At 35.1% G+C, this 17,324-nt stretch overlaps 3 protein-coding genes and 1 pseudogene across 4 annotated transcripts; 2 read left to right on the forward strand and 2 right to left on the reverse strand.

Moving 5' to 3' along the window:
* Nucleotides 1–2,681: 2,681 nt before the first annotated feature.
* On the reverse strand, nucleotides 2,682–5,395 carry LOC8274742 (signal recognition particle 9 kDa protein). The gene is made up of 5 exons (XM_002520948.4): nucleotides 5,255–5,395; nucleotides 4,788–4,969; nucleotides 4,554–4,622; nucleotides 3,128–3,221; nucleotides 2,682–2,964 (listed from the first exon to the last, which is right to left on the reverse strand). Exons 2-5 carry the CDS (start codon nucleotides 4,857–4,859, stop codon nucleotides 2,888–2,890), a joined length of 312 nt encoding a protein of 103 aa, XP_002520994.1. The 5' UTR covers nucleotides 4,860–4,969; nucleotides 5,255–5,395; the 3' UTR covers nucleotides 2,682–2,887.
* Nucleotides 5,346–7,804, forward strand: LOC8274741 (annotated as a pseudogene).
* Nucleotides 7,805–8,316: 512 nt separating this feature from the next.
* On the forward strand, nucleotides 8,317–9,126 carry LOC8274740 (PRA1 family protein F3). Its single transcript, XM_002520946.4, has one exon. It carries the CDS (start codon nucleotides 8,406–8,408, stop codon nucleotides 8,952–8,954), a length of 549 nt encoding a protein of 182 aa, XP_002520992.1. The 5' UTR covers nucleotides 8,317–8,405; the 3' UTR covers nucleotides 8,955–9,126.
* A 1,431-nt stretch (nucleotides 9,127–10,557) lies between these two features.
* LOC8274739 (E3 ubiquitin protein ligase DRIP2) lies at nucleotides 10,558–16,329 on the reverse strand. 2 transcript variants are annotated; one of them, XM_015720393.3, is made up of 7 exons: nucleotides 15,757–16,328; nucleotides 15,149–15,248; nucleotides 13,207–13,540; nucleotides 12,620–13,053; nucleotides 12,452–12,502; nucleotides 11,581–11,653; nucleotides 10,558–11,108 (listed from the first exon to the last, which is right to left on the reverse strand). In XM_015720393.3, exons 1-7 carry the CDS (start codon nucleotides 15,869–15,871, stop codon nucleotides 10,932–10,934), a joined length of 1,284 nt encoding a protein of 427 aa, XP_015575879.1. In that variant the 5' UTR covers nucleotides 15,872–16,328; the 3' UTR covers nucleotides 10,558–10,931. The 2 variants fall into 2 exon arrangements, with proteins under 2 accessions (XP_015575879.1, XP_015575880.1); XM_015720394.3 differs by lacking the exons at nucleotides 10,558–11,108; nucleotides 11,581–11,653 and adding an exon at nucleotides 11,853–12,013 and having other exon boundaries at nucleotides 15,757–16,329.
* Between the last annotated feature and the right edge of the window lie 995 nt (nucleotides 16,330–17,324).

A 17,324-nucleotide genomic window follows, 5' to 3' on the forward strand; every position in this document is an offset into this window, starting at 1 on the left:
TTCCATCACTATTCATGGCAAATAAATCTTTTCAACGTCTCATAAATAATTAATTGAAAGCTTGACAAAGAAAGCCAATTTGCTAGTTTTTCTTGCAACACATATGTTACTATTCTCATCTCTCATCCAAAACTTATCTATAAATGCCAACTTGTCTGCAACTCAAACAAAAAATTAAAAAAAAAAATTACTATTGTCTTCATAAATATATATGCTATTTCACGCCCGACTTGGAATGTTCCAAATTTGGTCGTTTCTTGTCATGTGCATGCATTGACCCTTTTTTTTAAAAAAAAAATAAAATAAAAATAAATTCAGATTTGCATAATGCCCTTCGATCCAAATCTATAGAATTTCTTTACTTTTTTTTTTTTTTCTTTTCTAACATGAATTATTGGTTTTATTTTTTTATACTTCTCCCCCAGAATCTTTAGGGAAGATAATGTTCGTTACCATATAATTGCTCATTTCGATGGACTAAATTGGTTTCTAAAATTGTATAGTAGGCTGTATGTAGAAGTTTGAGTAGATGACATCTATTATATTATCTATGGACGTCCAATAGAAAATAATTTAAAAAACTAATGAATAATGTAGTATTTTAAATAATTGAATTATGCTGAATGACATGATATTATTAGTTAAATGACTCATTGTAGAATTATTAATTTTTTAATGTCAAGATTGAAACTTTCTCCAAAGCATTCTTTTTCTATGAACTGGGATATTGAGTCTTCAAATATACGACACATGTTTTATTAGGCTAATTATGACATTAACATTTGCATGCATAAAAAGAAAGAATCAAAGCATATAATCATGGGAAATAAAAAGTGGGAAAAGCATATTAATTATAAAACAAAACTATTCATTTAGGATCTGATGAGTTTGTATAAATTTATGTTTTTTTGTGAGGAGGTGATAGGCATAACTTTATTCCCAAAGCCAAAAGGTAAGCTATTGAAAGCAGAAAAGCTTTTATTACATAAAATTAGGCTTGCACGTAAGCAATTCTACTTACTTTATTAACGACTAGATGGCATGTTCTCGCTTCTAACTCTCTATTCATTCCAATTTCCAATCAACCAAAATACTTGTTACTTGTCTCTGTGATTATGTAAAAGAGTCATGTATAATGGGGCCTCTTATGCACCGGTTTTAAACCCTTCCTTTTACTATCTATACATTATGGTCTAGGAATCCCAAGAAGCTTTTTCATTGTTTCTTTCTTTTTGAAACATTCCGCATCAAAGAATTAACAGATGGAAACAACTAATTCCACCTGACCCAGCCCCCATATATGCAATGCCTAAGTGCCTTTGATCAGTCTTTTTAATTGAAATAATTAGAGCAGTGTTAGTCTGTTAGATACACTTGGCTGCTCTTTCTTTGCATACTCTGTTAGTTTAAAAAAGAAAAATGAAAAAGAAGAAGAATTCACTTTGTCCTAGCTTTATACCCACAAAAACGAAAAAAAAGCAAAAGTATTTCTGTCATCTGTCCCTATAAAATGATCTTACAAGAGCCGAGCTTTTGCATTCAAATTTCTGCTTAAAAAGGAGTAGAATTTCACACGCCTCAATGGCACATGGATCTAACAACTTTAGCTTTTTAGTTGGCTAATATCCCAAAGCAAATAAAAAGTGTAGAAAAGAAAACAGGAGGTACATTGCGATCTGCGAGGTACGGCAATTATTGGAGATTGGCGTGTTCTTGTTGTTCCTCAAGATTACTTACTCTAATATTTATCCTTTTTATTCTTTTGGACACACACACACGCACCCACTCAAATTGGATGTTGGTTGGGACTCCGCTCCTGTAATTAATACAATCAATAAGAATTTCATAATGAGAACACCCGCAAAACCGTAACAGTCAGTCTCTAGGCACCACTTGCAGTTCCTTCCCTGGTTATCCAGTTCCATGCATTAAGGTCAAACACATGTGCGTCTTGACAAAGCTGGACCTCGCCCCCCACCAGCCCTACCATTCAACAGTGGGGATGCATGCATCAGCCCAGCAGTTGATTAAGTTCCCATAATTCAAAATGCATGTCAGCGATTGCACAGTGCAGCCTATTTTAAATATCATGATAAGCTGGATGCTTCATGATTGATATACCTCCACAAAATTGGAGCCTAACTTGTAACACACAATATGCAGGAACATCTACAAGATGCAGCTCATGCATATTGCAGGAATCCTACCAGGCAAATTTCTTTTTTGTCTACGGGTAAAAATGCTGTCAAATACGGTTTGCTGCTTTTATAAATCATAATCCTTTCAGAATGCTTTGGTGACATCGACAACACTAGCATTACCGGATGACCTAATGTGGGAGCTCTGCAAATGCTTGAGCATCTGTTTCGCAATTTCACCTCATTGTTTTCCTTCCTTCCATTATCAGGGAAGTATGGGACTACCCGAACAAAAGGACACTGATGCTTCCAATCACAGCAAGCACCAAAATCCCGTGCACAGTGACAGGCATACCATTGGATGTCTGCCATTGAGAAGAGCGGATGAAGTGAATACATCTTTTTCTAAGAGTTTTAAGGATGTAGCCATCAGGCCTTAGGACCTGGTGAGTAGCCCTACCAACTGTAACACACTAGAATCATGTTAAAAGAGAAAAGTTCAAAGAAGAAAAATAATGCAACATAACTCATAACGCATCAGTATAAACAAAAAGCTGTATTTCAAATCAGTAACTAATAAATGGGATTTAATAAAATAACAAAAATTTCCCACGTTTTCCCAGTGATGTCACTAACATTGGATTTAAAATGGACCTTCCATGGCATCTAACAGCATTTTCAAAATTCATTTAGTTATCCACAAGTCAGGAAGTATATCTCCAAATTCTCTAATCTAAGGCCAACAAAAGTTATTGTTTCCTTCCCCTTCCTCTCCTCCCTGTCTGTGCTTCCGGTTGTTCTTTCCCTGTGACCTCTGACACATCAGCTGCATCAAGACAAGGAAGAGAAACAAAATGCATAGCTAGTTAGAACAGCTTCAACACATCCAGATCCAATAGTTTCTTCAAACTTCCCTCGACAAAAATGCAACAACATTAAATTCAAAATGCAGACTATATTGAAATGTTTAAGTCAGAAAAAGACCATACCATCAGGACCTCGAGACATCAAAGTAAAGAAAATATTATTCAGTTTCTCCATCTTCTTAGCATCCTGTGCCTGGTCTGTTTTGAACTTGAGAGACTGGGCAAAAGCAAAATACACTATAGAATGAGTAGAAGTAAAGGTACTACTTAAGAAGAAGTACTCAGATGCTCGGTGTGCCATGACAATTTAAACACAAGAGCAGTGATTTTATCCTTAAGGAGCTAGCTATAAACACCAATAATTGGTCAATTCCCATCGGGCCAATCTTAAGAATCAGAAGTCTTGAGCCTTCAGCACACCACCACCTAGTCATAATGACATACAACAGAAACTGAAAGCTATAAACTGGAGGATTTGTCATTAAGAAAGAAAAAGTAGTCATCCTAGGCTCAAAAGCAGAATGAAATGCAATTATGTATTCAAAAAGGGTCCATAAACAACCAAACATCAGAAATTTTAAAGTGTGCTTGATCAACATCGTTCCTCAAATCCCAAAGAGCTATATATACAGCGATGCAGCCACAACAGTGATGCTAATAAAAAAGTTAAACATGTATAGAGTTACTAAAGTTACTCATTCTATCACAAGTAAAAACCACAAAAATATCTTTGGAGTTGTTTAGAGTAGAGATTAAGGTGCTTCTTGATAACCAGATCAAACACATATATTAAAACTGTATAGTTCTAAGCGTCTGTCCAATAACATTGTCGTCTCAACCACTAAATTTTTATCACCAACTAAGGCAGAAAATAAAAGGTTTTGCATACCCAAGGTAAACATAATACTTTTTCCTTAACTATCAATGCAATCTGATTCACAGTACATAGTACATAACCTGTTCAATACATGTTATGCAACTCACTAAGCTATGCCCACAAACTTAAAGATTAATAGGGACCATTGGATGGAAGTGTATGCAACCCAGTTCAATCTTAAAGACATCTTTGGGAAACAATAACCTATCTGGTAATTGGATCGCTTTATGGGGTTCACAATTAAGATATCACATCAATTATAAAAAGCAAAACATGAAATTGCTCACTCTCTTGCTCATCCATAGAAACTGAAGTAACCAAATAGAAACCATGCAAATCCATCTCGCCGATACCACCTAAAAAATTTTAGGCTTATCCCCCCTAAATGCTCCTCAGGGTTATCCTTTTTTTTTTTATAGAAGCTTACCTTCCCAACAATAATGTATTCTTAATACCCCTAAAAGAAGCAATGTAACAATTCTTATGGAAGCTAGGCGTTTCAGCGCATTCAAACACAGCGAATTGAATGATACAGCACAATTCACAAAAACAATTCCACTAAATGTATCAACTTTCACACAATTGTAATACTACAGCAAATGCAGCTGTAAATAAATCTAACCATAGTTCAATCACAAGCACATAAGGAAGGGAATAGAACAGACACAATACCTCTTTGTTGTCAGAAACCGTCAGAACCAACATGCCATCACAGTGCCGATACTTCATCACATACCTCGTCTACATTCCCCAATTCCACATCACAAACACAAAGAACACAGTATTAAATTAGTATTGATAAAAATTAACAGCACAACAGAAACATTGTCTCACTCCGGGTTAAAAGAACAATCAGATCGTAGAGTTAAAATTAATTGAAATTTCAAATAGTAGGAAGGGAATAACCAAATCAGGGTCAGCACGGAACATTTGTACGGATCGCTCAACGAATTCTTCCCAAGAAGTTATGAAACCCATTCTCAGCAATCTGAAGCGACGTCGTCGTCGAGGCGGAGCAGAGATTTTTATTTTTATTTTTTATTTTTTCGTCGAGAAGTTTAACGTGCACTGAAGAGAATCGGTCTCGGCTGATGATGAATAGAAATTTGCCAGTTAAGCAAAACTTGGAGAATGGACCCACCCAGTACAAGATATCAACCGACGTCGTTTAGTAAAATAAATAAATAAATAACAAACGCGAATGAACTAAATCGTCGGTCCTATGACACTTCTGTTTTACAAGATTTTCAAACAAATTAAATCTTTTTTCTGTAACCAAAACTTTCAAACAGTAATGTCATTCCATTTAATGGCAAATGAGATGAGCTTTCATTGATATGCAAGAAAGTCAAAACAAAAGAGAAAAGGAGTACCAATTTTATCGTTAAATGGATTTGTTTCAATTATTGCAAGCAACCCAGAACAAGAGAACCGCACAGCTGCAAATAAGACCCAAAAAAATTAATGGCGGACTCAACAGAGGCGAAGAAAGAGAAACTTGCACAGGAGATGCAGCAGGAAGCTGAAGAAGAACAAGCATCAGGAGCTGAACATGCAGGAAAAGGCACGTGGAAGCACGCAGCTTTTCATGTTGCAACAACTATTGCTACTCCTGCTGCTTATGCACCTTTACCTTTTGCCCTTGCTTCTCTCGGCTGGACCCTTGGTAAATTTTCTTGGCCTATAATCTTTTTTCCTACCTAATTATTCTGTTCTGAATGATGGAATATAATTGATACAACTTGTTCTTGATTTATATAATATACTTTTTTCTGAATTCAGGGGTAAGTAGTTTGGTGGGTGCAACACTTGCTACGTGGTATTCCAGCATGTTGATTGCGTCTTTATGGAGATGGAATGGGAAGAAGCAAGTTGCATACAGGCATCTTGCACATAGAATATTTGGTTAGTTTAGTTTCCTTCATCTCTTTTTTTTTTTTTAGGATTTTATAGAAAATTAGAATTGGGCTTTTTCCTTGTTTGTTTGTTTGTTACTAGAATATGAAGCTATAGCTTTATTCAGTAAACAATTTCATTAAGTTTGTAATTCTTGGATTCGTTACTTCCTGTCTAGCTTGATTTCCTGAACAATTTTAACCTTGGGACCGAATTAAATAGTGATAATGGGTGAAAAGTTATGCATGAAAATAAGTTTTAGATGCACTAAACTAATTTAACTGACTACTGTTTTTTTCTTTCTTGAAGGATAATGGGGTTACTGGTCTATTGCATGTTTTCAGCAGGTGGCGTCTTTAGGCAATAATATTGCCATTCAAATTGCTGCTGGGAGCAGCCTTAAGGTTGGTTGAACTGACACAATTTCAATTGGATAATGAAAACATTGGTGTGCACCATTTGTTTCTTTCCTTTTTCTATTACTGTTCTGTGTTTCATGTTTCCGCAGGCAGTGTACAAATACTACCACAAGGAAGGTACTTTAACCTTGCAATTCTTCATTTTTTTTTTTTGGAGCATTTGAACTATTCCTTTCTCAGCTCCCTGATATCCATTCATTGAGATGGGTGAACGGATTATGCACTTTCAGCACAATTGGCTTTGCTGGCACTACTATTGGTGTGACAATATATAATGGTAGGCTTGGAAGTCATTTGATATTTACTTCTTATTCTTGTAATGAAGTTTTATCTTAGTATCTTCTGATACCCCCATCTTCACTTTCATGGTTTTCATGTCCCATTGTAGGTAGAAAGACTGATAGAAATCTAATCAGTTATAATGTGCAAGAAAGCTCCTCTTTCAAGTCATTTAGAGCCTTCAACGCTCTGGGGGCAATTGCCTTTTCATTTGGGGATGCAATGCTTCCAGAAATACAAGTATATGTTGTCCTAACAATTTACAATTGATGGCTTTGTCAATTTCTTAGAAATATGTCTTTAGATAAGTAATGGTTGATACAAATGGTAGGCAGACGACCCTTACATGATTTCCTACCGTGAGAGAGCCTGTGAAAAAGAACATGTATAAAGGTGTATCAGCAGCATATGGAGTTATTTTATTGACTTATTGGCCATTGGCATTCTGTGGATACTGGGCATTTGGATCAGAAGTTCAGCCTTACATTGTTGCATCCCTTAGCATCCCAGAATGGACAGTTGTTATGGCAAACCTCTTTGCTGTAATTCAGATTTCAGGATGCTATCAGGTAATCTCTACACATTTATATTAAAGTTTCCTTTATGCATATGTTACATTCATATTCTAATAATTGTTTACTGAAGAGAACAATTTTTCAAGTTCGGCTAAGAAACTAAACTTTGATTTTAATCATGGGCCCAGCTCATCCCATAAGCAGGCAAGGAAGAGATTTTCTTCAGCGGTTATCTTAATGAATTTTTTTTCTTTCTAAAAATGAAGTATTCTTAAAAGAGTAGACAATAATAAATTTCTTTGCAAAGATATACTGCAGGCCTACGTACGCCTATTTCGAGGACAAGATGAAGCAATGGAGCAAAACTGCTAATCACATCCCTGCCAAAGAGCGCCTAATTCGTGTTGTCTTCACCTCCATTTACATTGTTCTTGTCACTCTTGTTGCTGCAGCAATGCCTTTTTTCGGTGACTTTGTATCCATATGTGGTGCCGTTGGTTTTACTCCACTGGATTTCGTCTTCCCTGCTATCGCATATCTGAAATCTGGAAGAATGCCCAAAAGCACTAAATTTCGGGTTCTAATACAGCTTATGAATTTTGCAACAGCTGCATGGTTCTCAGTTGTGGCAGTATTAGGCTGCATTGGTGCTGTCAAGTTTATTATTGAAGACATCAGGACATACAAGTTTTTTCATGATATATAAGAGATTCAAATATTCTTGCATACAGATTTCCATTCACCTTTTAGTTGCATAGTGGCCAATGAATCACATCATATGTCAGCATCATATGATATGATATCAAAATTACTTTCTAATTTAAAAAGTTAAAATACCAAAATTACAGAAACAACTAAAAGATTTTCTTTTGTATGAGATGGTCTCTCATGGAATATGATTTTTATACAAAAAATAAAAGAGAAAAGTTTCTATTTTACGATTTTCCTTTTAAAGTTTCTATAAAAGAGAAAAAAGTTCTGAATCGATACTAATTATTTGAAACCTTTATAGCCAAATCAAATTACCATAATTTAGATCCATCCATTTATTTCTCATGTCTGAAAGCAACACTAAGCAGGTAAACAAATAAAATTAGGGCAACTGCTTTGTTAATGCTCATTCTCAAATGGTCCGGTCTCCACGCATAACTACCCCAATCCCCATTGGCCACTTTCCTCTTTGTTTTATGATTGGGATAAGGTCCAAATAGGTCCTTAAACTTTGGAGGCAGTTAAATAGATCTTTTTACAAAGTTTAGGGCCTATTTGGACCTTATTCCTTTTTACGATTCTATCTTGTTATTTGTTAAGTTTACTAACGACGCGTTTTTATTCCTTAATTCTCTACTCCTCAAAATATCTAAAACATCAAACCAAAAGATTCAAAATACTCTCTGTTCGGCTCTCTCTCTCTGATGTCTTCACCTTTACGCGCCACCACCACCACAACAACAACAACCAACCCTTTCTTCGCCACCCGCCGCCCATGGAGCGAACTAATCAAATTCTCAAGCTTTTCTCGCCCATACTTAATTGGCGAAGCAACAGCCCGCATAAAATACAATCTTTACTACTTTCGCGTAAATTACGCAATGATAATCCTCTTTATTCTATTTCTTAGCCTATTATGGCACCCATTATCAATGATTGTCTTCTTAATAATTTTTGTCGCCTGGTTCTTTCTTTACTTCTTTCGCGACCAACCTCTAACGATCCTCCGCCGTACGATTGATGATCGCGTGGTTCTTGGAGTGCTGTCGGTTATTACCATTGTGGCGCTGGTCTTTACACACGTGTGGTTAAATGTTTTGGTTTCGGTTGTAATTGGAGTTGTGATTGTTGTTTTGCATGCTGTTATTAGAAGAACTGAAGACTTGTACTGGGATGAACAAGATGTTGCTGATGGTGGGTTGTTTTCTGTTGTGGGTAGTCCTCCTACGACAACTGGATACACTCGTATTTGAGCACCAATCCGTGGACGAGTGATTTTTATTTTTGATTGGTTAATTATATCTAGAATTCTTTCTTTCCTTTTTGTTATGTTTTTCTTTTAAAGTTATTTTTAAGTATATATGTCATATTTGTGAATTTCCTACTGCGAATTTAGTTTTAATCTACCACGCAATGCTTTTGTCTTGTTTGATGTGCGGTTGTGTTAGCGAAATTAGTGTTTTATGCTACTCAATCTTGAAGCTGAAATGTTCAATTTCTTGTATATGGATTTATGCATTAATCTTTATGTGAGGGTTAAAATTTTCGTTTGGGATCGATACGGTTTCTAGTGGTCACCAAAGTTAGGTTGCAATGCATTTATGTGCAAAGTAAAAAAAATTAGTGTTGTTATTATCACTTTTGTTGCTTTGAAGTTTATGTATAGGTGACAAATTTCCAAACTCATATTTAATTGCGCTTATTCACAATTAGCACATATTTAGGGGTGAAAATTCTTGAAGGTAGATCTGCTTTTTTTGACAGTTTTCCTTTCCATGAACCCAGTAAGGGCTCAGTTAGGTGAGGGTATTTTCTTCCTGCATCGTGGTTGTTACTTATCAGACTGTCTGATTGATCAATTAACCATGTGTACTACTGCCCCAAAAGATGTTTCCATTATGCTTGAGGTGGAAGTTCGCATAAAGTTGGTTTTTAATTAATGCTTTTGCCCCATGTGAGGAAAGAGTCTTTTTTAATTGATGAAAGTATGGCTAGCATGAAGAATTATTGGTGTCGAGTAGCCATTGCGAAGCCACTGCTTTCCCTTTATTGTCTGGAGACACTCAGAGCTGGTTTCAACGTGGTCCTTTCTTACCTGTAGGTTTACTAGAGGAATTCTTAGATTGTCCTGCCTCTGATTTCGGGCAGGGATGAGTCTCATAATGTAAATGTGTGGTCTGCTATCTTTTGGGAGTTGGGACTGCACAAGACCATCTAGTCTTGTCGTTGATGCTGTTTCTAGGTGATATTTCTCAATACCATTGACAGCATCTTATGCTCGTTAAATTTATTTTTTTAATGCTGCCATCAAGTTCTTAGTTCTTTGAATAAAAGGTAAAAATTTAGTATGCGTTGGCTGTTGACTATATTGCTTTACGGAGATTCATATGCGAAGATTTTGGTTGACGGGTAGGTTATTGGAAGAAGTTTTGGTGAAAGGGCAATGTTAAATGGAAACGTGTATTATACCATTTTTTTTTTTCTTTTTTTCTGTAATATTCCTGATACACTTTTTGTGGGAAGTAGGAAGAGCGCAATGCTCAATTTGCATATAGTTCACAACATTCATATTCAGTCTTCTTGTTGCGGAGTTCTGCGACTCCTACAGACTTTGATATTCCAAAAGTACAGAATGATTAGAGAAAGAAAGTGGAGGGGTAATATATAGCTGCTTATTACATGTCAAATTGCCATCTGTTAGATCGGAAGGCTTATAGACTAGAATGAAAAATCCAAAACATGTCATCTACTGCGTATCCTTTCAATTATGGGAGCCTCAGAAGGCAATCGTGGAACCAACCAAGAGGGCATAGGGCAGATCAAGCAGTTTTGATTAGATACAGAGAAAAAAAAAAGTACATATAATGATGTTTATATTAATAATTGTAACAGTTACAGTTCTTTATCATCTTAAGTCGCGTGTAGCATTGCAGGTGAAACAACTATTTTGGTACATCTTCAAATGTTTATCATAAGATGATCTGTCGAAATGGAATAATCTCAACAACTGTGCACTTGCACCTCTAATAACATGCCACACCTTCGGCCCTCGTAATCCTGCAGCAGAGCATCGTAAGCTGCAGAGTGCCAGCTGCCCGTGTGGTAGAAAACTCATTGGTGGAATTGAATCCAGGCTCATAAGTGACATTGGAGAAATCCCCACCAGCTTGCCACCAATGAGGTTCGAAGAAGCACATGAAGTTGAGAAAGTAGACCGCAGAAAAGAAACATTACTCCTTTTCCTGGACCCTTCGAGCATAGACCAGCACCATCACGAAATCCTTTGCTGAAGAACCTATAGATGTTGTTACTCGTTCAGATGTCGATGCTGTCTGTACCCATTGATCAATTAAATTGTATAACAATAATGTGGGAACTACTGGTTGTCCCATGCATTTGATCTCAACCTGCAAGAACACCGATGGAGAACTCACAAATTCCTTCTCTTTCTTAAAAAAAGAAGAAGAAGAAAATCCCTTATCCTTTTATTAACAGCATAAAATCTCATATTAAATTAGGGAGAGAGAGAGAAATAAACTAGTCAAGATTAAGAGGATGTAAAGAGAAGTGCACTCGTATCTGCACTAGATTAACATGGAAATTAAAGACAACCCTCACGTCCATTGCAATGGCAATTTCATCCGATAATACCTTATGATTTTAGGGCTTATTTCATACTCCGAATCGATTTCTGCATATGCATAATATTAAATAACATATTTGACTTGGGGCCAACTGGGACAGTAGGAACCCGAGGCTAAGACCTTTTCTTTCCTTTTCTTTCAGGTGACAAGTGACCCGCTAGAAAGTTGAAGGCAATTCTCTCCAATTAACTACAAAATGATCTGAGAATTGAATATGTTTGCAAGATCCTCTCACCTCAGCTTCACTAGCAAGGTCAAGTTTCTTCTTCAGGTACTTCTGGATGAAAGAAACAGGTAAATTTCCATCCCTGCCACACAAAAGAAATCCAGAATATGAAAAAGACTCCCAAACGAGTTGATTGCTTTCATTAATTTAACAAAAATAGTATTGTCAATTGTCCAAAATGTATGAGCAGCGGCGAAGTACCACTTGCACACTAACATTAATCCAAAACCATATTATCAGTACTCCATAGAGGTTGACAGAGGTAGCATGGTAGAGAAAGATTCAGCCCTTTAAGTTTCAGGCTCAATTCATTTTCAAAATAGGTACATGCAATGTATATTTACACATGTTTAGATGTCTGCACAAGCTATAAAATTAGGCCTAATCGTCAATGTAGACAATCTGCCCCATCTTTGCCCTATATGAATAGGTATTGTGCAACCTGCAACGCAATAAACTTTCTGAGGGAAACTGTAACAGAAACCTTCCATTTAGAATAGTAAATAACAGAGAACTGATGGCTTTAGATGAATCAGATGCACCAGAAAAATGCATCCACACTCTACTAACAATATTCAGTAGGAATAAGAAAAAACATATAAGTAATATTGAGATATTTTCAACATTTGTAGTCAGCAAAAATAACCCCATCTTTGGACATAATAAGAGATCAGATTCTCCAGGTGATAAGTTAGTAGAGGATTATAAGGAAAACTATTTTTGAGAGAAAAAAACAAGTCATATCAGCAGGCTAACTAAAATTTCTAAATCGTCAACAATATTTAGGAGTGACCTTTGTAATTAAAACTGCAAGAAATGAACTAATGCCGGATAGAAAAAGTAGTTAAACGAATAATTAATGAAGCAAAAAGGAACTCACTTTATCCTCAAATAATTTGCAGGAATTTGTGGCAAGGGTGCATCTCCTTCCCTGAAACAAATTATTTAAAATAAGAACCAAAATATTTTTCTAAGAAAACGCATTCTAAATTTTTCTGTCCTAGAGAATTTGCTGTTAACAAATTAAGAATTTGGAACTGATTCTCACTGGTCCTCTGAAGCTACTAGTGAAAACCAAACTGGACCAGCTCTTTTTTCATGATTTACACTGGCAGCATTCAGCACAGCTTGGGATGAAATGCCTGAATCCCCAAAATTAGCTGCCTTTTTTCGACGAATTCTGCGCAGCCTTTTGGGTCCTGCAGCATCTGAAGGTGTATCAATGTTATTCTTCTCATCCTCTACTTTTAACTTTTCTTCCTTAAATTTAGTTTTCCGCACTTGAGGCTCATTTTCATGACCCTGTGTAGCTTCTTGTTTAGCATCAGAAACTTGTATGGACTTGAAAGACTTGGACCTATTTGCAACTTCTACTAAACAATTTAATGGTTGCCAAAGATCCGATTTCCCATCCCATGACTCAGCACCATTCTCTGCTTCATTATTGGGAGCAAATAAGCTGGCCTCAGCAGAGGAAGAATTCTGCACGAGAAAAATGTGTGTGTCTGAAATATATTAGTTATATGAAGCAAACACACAACTGTCTCTCGAGTCACCAGGAAGCAGAAGTACTTGGCAGCCCTATGAGAATATAATCAACATAAGCACTAAAAAGGGCATTTTGACTTCAAATACCTGTTTAGTGTTCTGATTGAACTTATTTACAGTTTCAGGAGAACTTGAGTTCTCTAGATGGTCTTCGGCAGGATCGTCCTCCTTTTTAATGCGCTTTTCAATAGGAAAATTGGAAATTCGTAAAGCAGTAGCCTTTCTTAGAACAGGTCTTGTTCTTCTTCCAGTTGTTGTAGTTTGCGCTGATACTTTGGGAGCATTGACCACCAGTGATGAAAGTGATCTCTCCTTTCTTCTAACCGGTAATATAACCGAGGATGTAACTTCAGGTGCCTCTACCTTTCTTCTTTTAAATGGGAAAATCTTGGCCCTTACATCTTGCAAATTGTGATCTGGCCTGATATTTCATATATGGATAATATGATTTAATTTACCAAGATTTCCAAAGCAGAGAATTTTGTACATTCTACAGTCTAGACAAGGCATGTTATTATAACCCTTCAGATGACCGATAGGTAACTGCATATCTCGAAAGTTAATATCTAATTGTATATCTTGCAAAACCATCTGGTCAACATCTACCCCATCCTCCCCAGTTCACATATATAAAGGCATGTACAAGCAGAACGGCCAGTGATCCTAGACATTACAGGAAAATAGCACCAACTGAATAAAGCAATGTATTAGGTGTAATTTAGTATAATCCCGATAAGCTAATGGTCCATATTTCATGTGCAAATCCAGCAAGTGGCTACTTTTCTCAGCCTTGGATTTCCGAAATTATAAACTCTTAGCAATCCTGCCAAAGTGTAACCAAGCAGCAACAAGAAAAAGGATATGATACAGTATACATAAGCATCAACAATTTTTCATTTCAAATTCTTTGCTAAAATAGTTATAAGAGACAATCTCCCAGGAATACAATTCTTTCGTATCTTGACCAAATCTACATTTCTTTAACAGCATACTTTTCCCTCCTTTTCTTCAAATTCATAGCTTATTGCTAATCATGACACTTTCCTCAAGTTTATTGCTTGTGTATTTGCAAACAAAATCTAAAATGAAAAATAATGGAATAACAGTAATAACTCTGAAAATTTTCCTACACCCTTGAAACTCTTTCATGTGGTATTTCCACAAAATTGACATTTCTGCATTCCAGTAAACTTGAATCATATGCCGCTGGTTTCTTCAGAAAATTATATCACCATATTTTTGTTAAGCACCATCACTTAGATCGCTAACCTTGGGCCTGAAGTCTTGCAATCATGGTGTTATACAAAACCATCATGGTGTTATACAAAAACAGCCTCATATGGGAGAGAGGGGCCGGGAGAGAGTTTGAGAGAAGAACATATGGCATAAACTGTCACCTTCCAAGTACTAGCTGAAAGGAGAATTGAATAGAGTTTGCAGAAAGCACAAGATTTACCACTAACCTTACAGTTTATCATTTAGGAAAGTAATGTAAATTAATAGAAAAGCAATATATTTTCTACATATTATGGATATAATTCATTACAACTGGTGCATTTAGGAGAACAGAAGTACTAATCATCTTCCTAATTTTTTTCACAAAATTTGCTAATATGATATATGATTGACGAAACCTTCAGACATCAGCAATCATCAAACATGTTACAAGCACCAGCATGACCGAACCGTTATTCTCACAGCTTTTAAATGTGGGAGACCAACCCAAAAAATAAAATTATACTCAAAGCTGTGAAGTAGGTATAGCATATGTAGAAAAGCAATAGTGTTTGATTAAGCAATCAACAACAGAGGTAAAGGCTAGTGTGATGTGCCTCAAGCATATTTAATGAAATAAATCATGAAACGCGTCCTACTAAAATGAAAACTAGCAATCCTCCTCCATTATCTTTTTTTTAAAATATCCTACATTATCATTTAAAAGCTATTACTTTTGCACGTCAATCAGTTCATGTCACGCATGGTATCAACCCAATAGCAGTATGAGAGAGAGCCAGGGTAAGGACGAGACCTTAATTTTTCCAATGGAACACAACCCAGATCGATATTGCATATTGGACAACATTCTACACCCTCATCTGATATCTTCTTATATATGCACTTTCTGCAAACTGAAAAAGAAAAGAAAAGAAAATCAGACATTTTTCATCTAGTGGCTTAAAAAGCAGCATTTCACCAAACTTAATTTGTTAGCACCACGAAACTTGAAAGTTAATATAACATTCTTCACCTAATTAAACATAACATGAACTTATGTAGCAGATACCCAGTTACTATGTCTCAATATTCGACTTCAATCTCAGCAAGCAAAGACGGGAACAAGAAAACTTGTCTATAGTACTACTTTCTTAATCTAGCATCTAGAGAGAGATGAAGAGGCTGATCAGCAGAGTAAGTACTAAATGCCCGTAGTCTAACAATACAAATTACGAAACGACCACGTCAAAATAAAGACAAAAGAAAACCAAATCAAGATAAAGAAATAACGCTTTGAAACAAGAAACAGCCCATAACGCACCCAGATTATCATCAATAATGCAAAATACAAACAAGAATCAAAATCACAATCACTCAAGAACAAAAGAAGAGATAAAACAGATTTAGATAGAGAACACTAACACGTATGTAGACATTCAGATATGGTAGTGGCATCTTTCAATAACATATCGCAAAGAGGACATGTCATGCATGCTGCAATCGTATCTCTCTTCACTTTCACCACCTGATTTGCCATCTCTAATTCTATCTTCAAAACCCCTCTTCACGTATTTTATTAATCCACACAAAGCAACTGCATGTTAAAACCATCCAGAAAGAAAGAAAGGAAACGAGAAAGGCACAAGATTCACGTTCATGTATCTGTATTTATCTGCATTAGAACTTGGAATAACATCACAAGAAGCTGAAAGAATACAAGAACGATAACAATAGAGCTAGCTGTATTATAACATTTTTATGCACATGGATATGTGTGTATGTAGAGAAATAGGAGAGAAAAGTGAGAACTTTCTGATCTAGAAATTAGAGTTCTGAGATTTAAGATATGGGTAATGAAGATTTGTGAAGAACCGACGTGGGTTTTGTTGGATTTGGACACAGAGAGCTTTTGGGATGATCTAAATCTAGACAGAGGGGCTTGGTTTGGGTCGTCGAAGAAAAAGCATGAACCAAGAGTTTCTTTTGTAATTCATTTTTCATGATATATATATATATATATATATATATATATGATTAAAATAAAAAATCTGTACATCAGAAATTGTATTTTATATAATAATTTACTATATTAAATAAATTATTTTGAGAATTAGTGCTCACAAATTAAATTAAATTAAGTTTAGAAACAAGAATAATAAAAATATTAATGTTATAAAATTTCTTAGTTAAGGAGCGTTTATTTCAGCAAATCTATAGTATGTATATTTATATTTTTCAAAAAAGCAAAAAATAAAATAATTTTCAGTTTAATTCTTTATTTCAGTTATAGAAAATATATATATATACATCTAATAATAATAATAATAATAATAATAATAATAATGTGGACAATTATAGAGTTTAGACTAGTACTACGAGAGAGTAATTAATTGAAGCTGGAGAATTTTGATAAAGTGCGCCGGTGGTGCGTAGGAAAACAAGATGTGCACTAAGGCGTGTTTCGTGTAAGCGACGGCGAGTTTTGCGAGGGCGAACTTTTATGGTGTGTACAGGTGCATGTTAGCAAGGCGTGCTACGTGGTGCACTTGTTTTAATTAGTATTATTTTGTTAACAGCTCGACATGGTACAAAAACCCTGATTTATTTCCAACATCCTAATTCATTTATGGCCACACTTTTTTTAATCCCTTTTCAGAAAAGATAAATATAATTGGCAGAATTTATTTTTTAAGTGCTCAATTTTTTTTAAAGATAAATATAATTAATTTTCCTATTTTTATATTTTAAAAATTTAATAATTTTTAATAAAAATAAAAATTTAATAAAATAAATAAAAATCACATAATATATATATATATATATATATATATATATATATAATATTCAATAAAATCAAAAATAAAATATTAAAATTTAATAAAAATTAAAATAAAATTTTAATAATCTAATAAATAAAATAAAAAGTTTCAGATACATAATAATAAATTTTGTCAATATTGTTTATACATTTTGATGAAATTTTAATTAAA

Source organism: Ricinus communis, chromosome 1 (genome assembly GCF_019578655.1).
Source record: "Ricinus communis isolate WT05 ecotype wild-type chromosome 1, ASM1957865v1, whole genome shotgun sequence".
In the NCBI taxonomy this organism is placed as follows: domain Eukaryota; kingdom Viridiplantae; phylum Streptophyta; class Magnoliopsida; order Malpighiales; family Euphorbiaceae; genus Ricinus; species Ricinus communis.

Coding starts and splice junctions, on each gene's coding strand:
- LOC8274742 (XM_002520948.4), bottom strand. CDS start 4,859: ATGGGTTTCATAACTTCTTGGGAAGAATTCGTTGAGCGATCCGTACAA. Junction 4,623..4,787: donor TCCGTGCTGACCCTGATTTG/GTTATTCCCTTC, acceptor TGGGGAATGTAG/ACGAGGTATGTGATGAAGTA. Junction 2,965..3,127: donor GATGTCTCGAGGTCCTGATG/GTATGGTCTTTT, acceptor GTCTTGATGCAG/CTGATGTGTCAGAGGTCACA.
- LOC8274740 (XM_002520946.4), top strand. CDS start 8,406: ATGTCTTCACCTTTACGCGCCACCACCACCACAACAACAACAACCAAC.
- LOC8274739 (XM_015720393.3), bottom strand. CDS start 15,871: ATGGCAAATCAGGTGGTGAAAGTGAAGAGAGATACGATTGCAGCATGC. Junction 12,503..12,619: donor CTAGTAGCTTCAGAGGACCA/GTGAGAATCAGT, acceptor AATTTGTTTCAG/GGAAGGAGATGCACCCTTGC. Junction 11,654..12,451: donor GCAAATTATTTGAGGATAAA/GTGAGTTCCTTT, acceptor TTTGTGTGGCAG/GGATGGAAATTTACCTGTTT.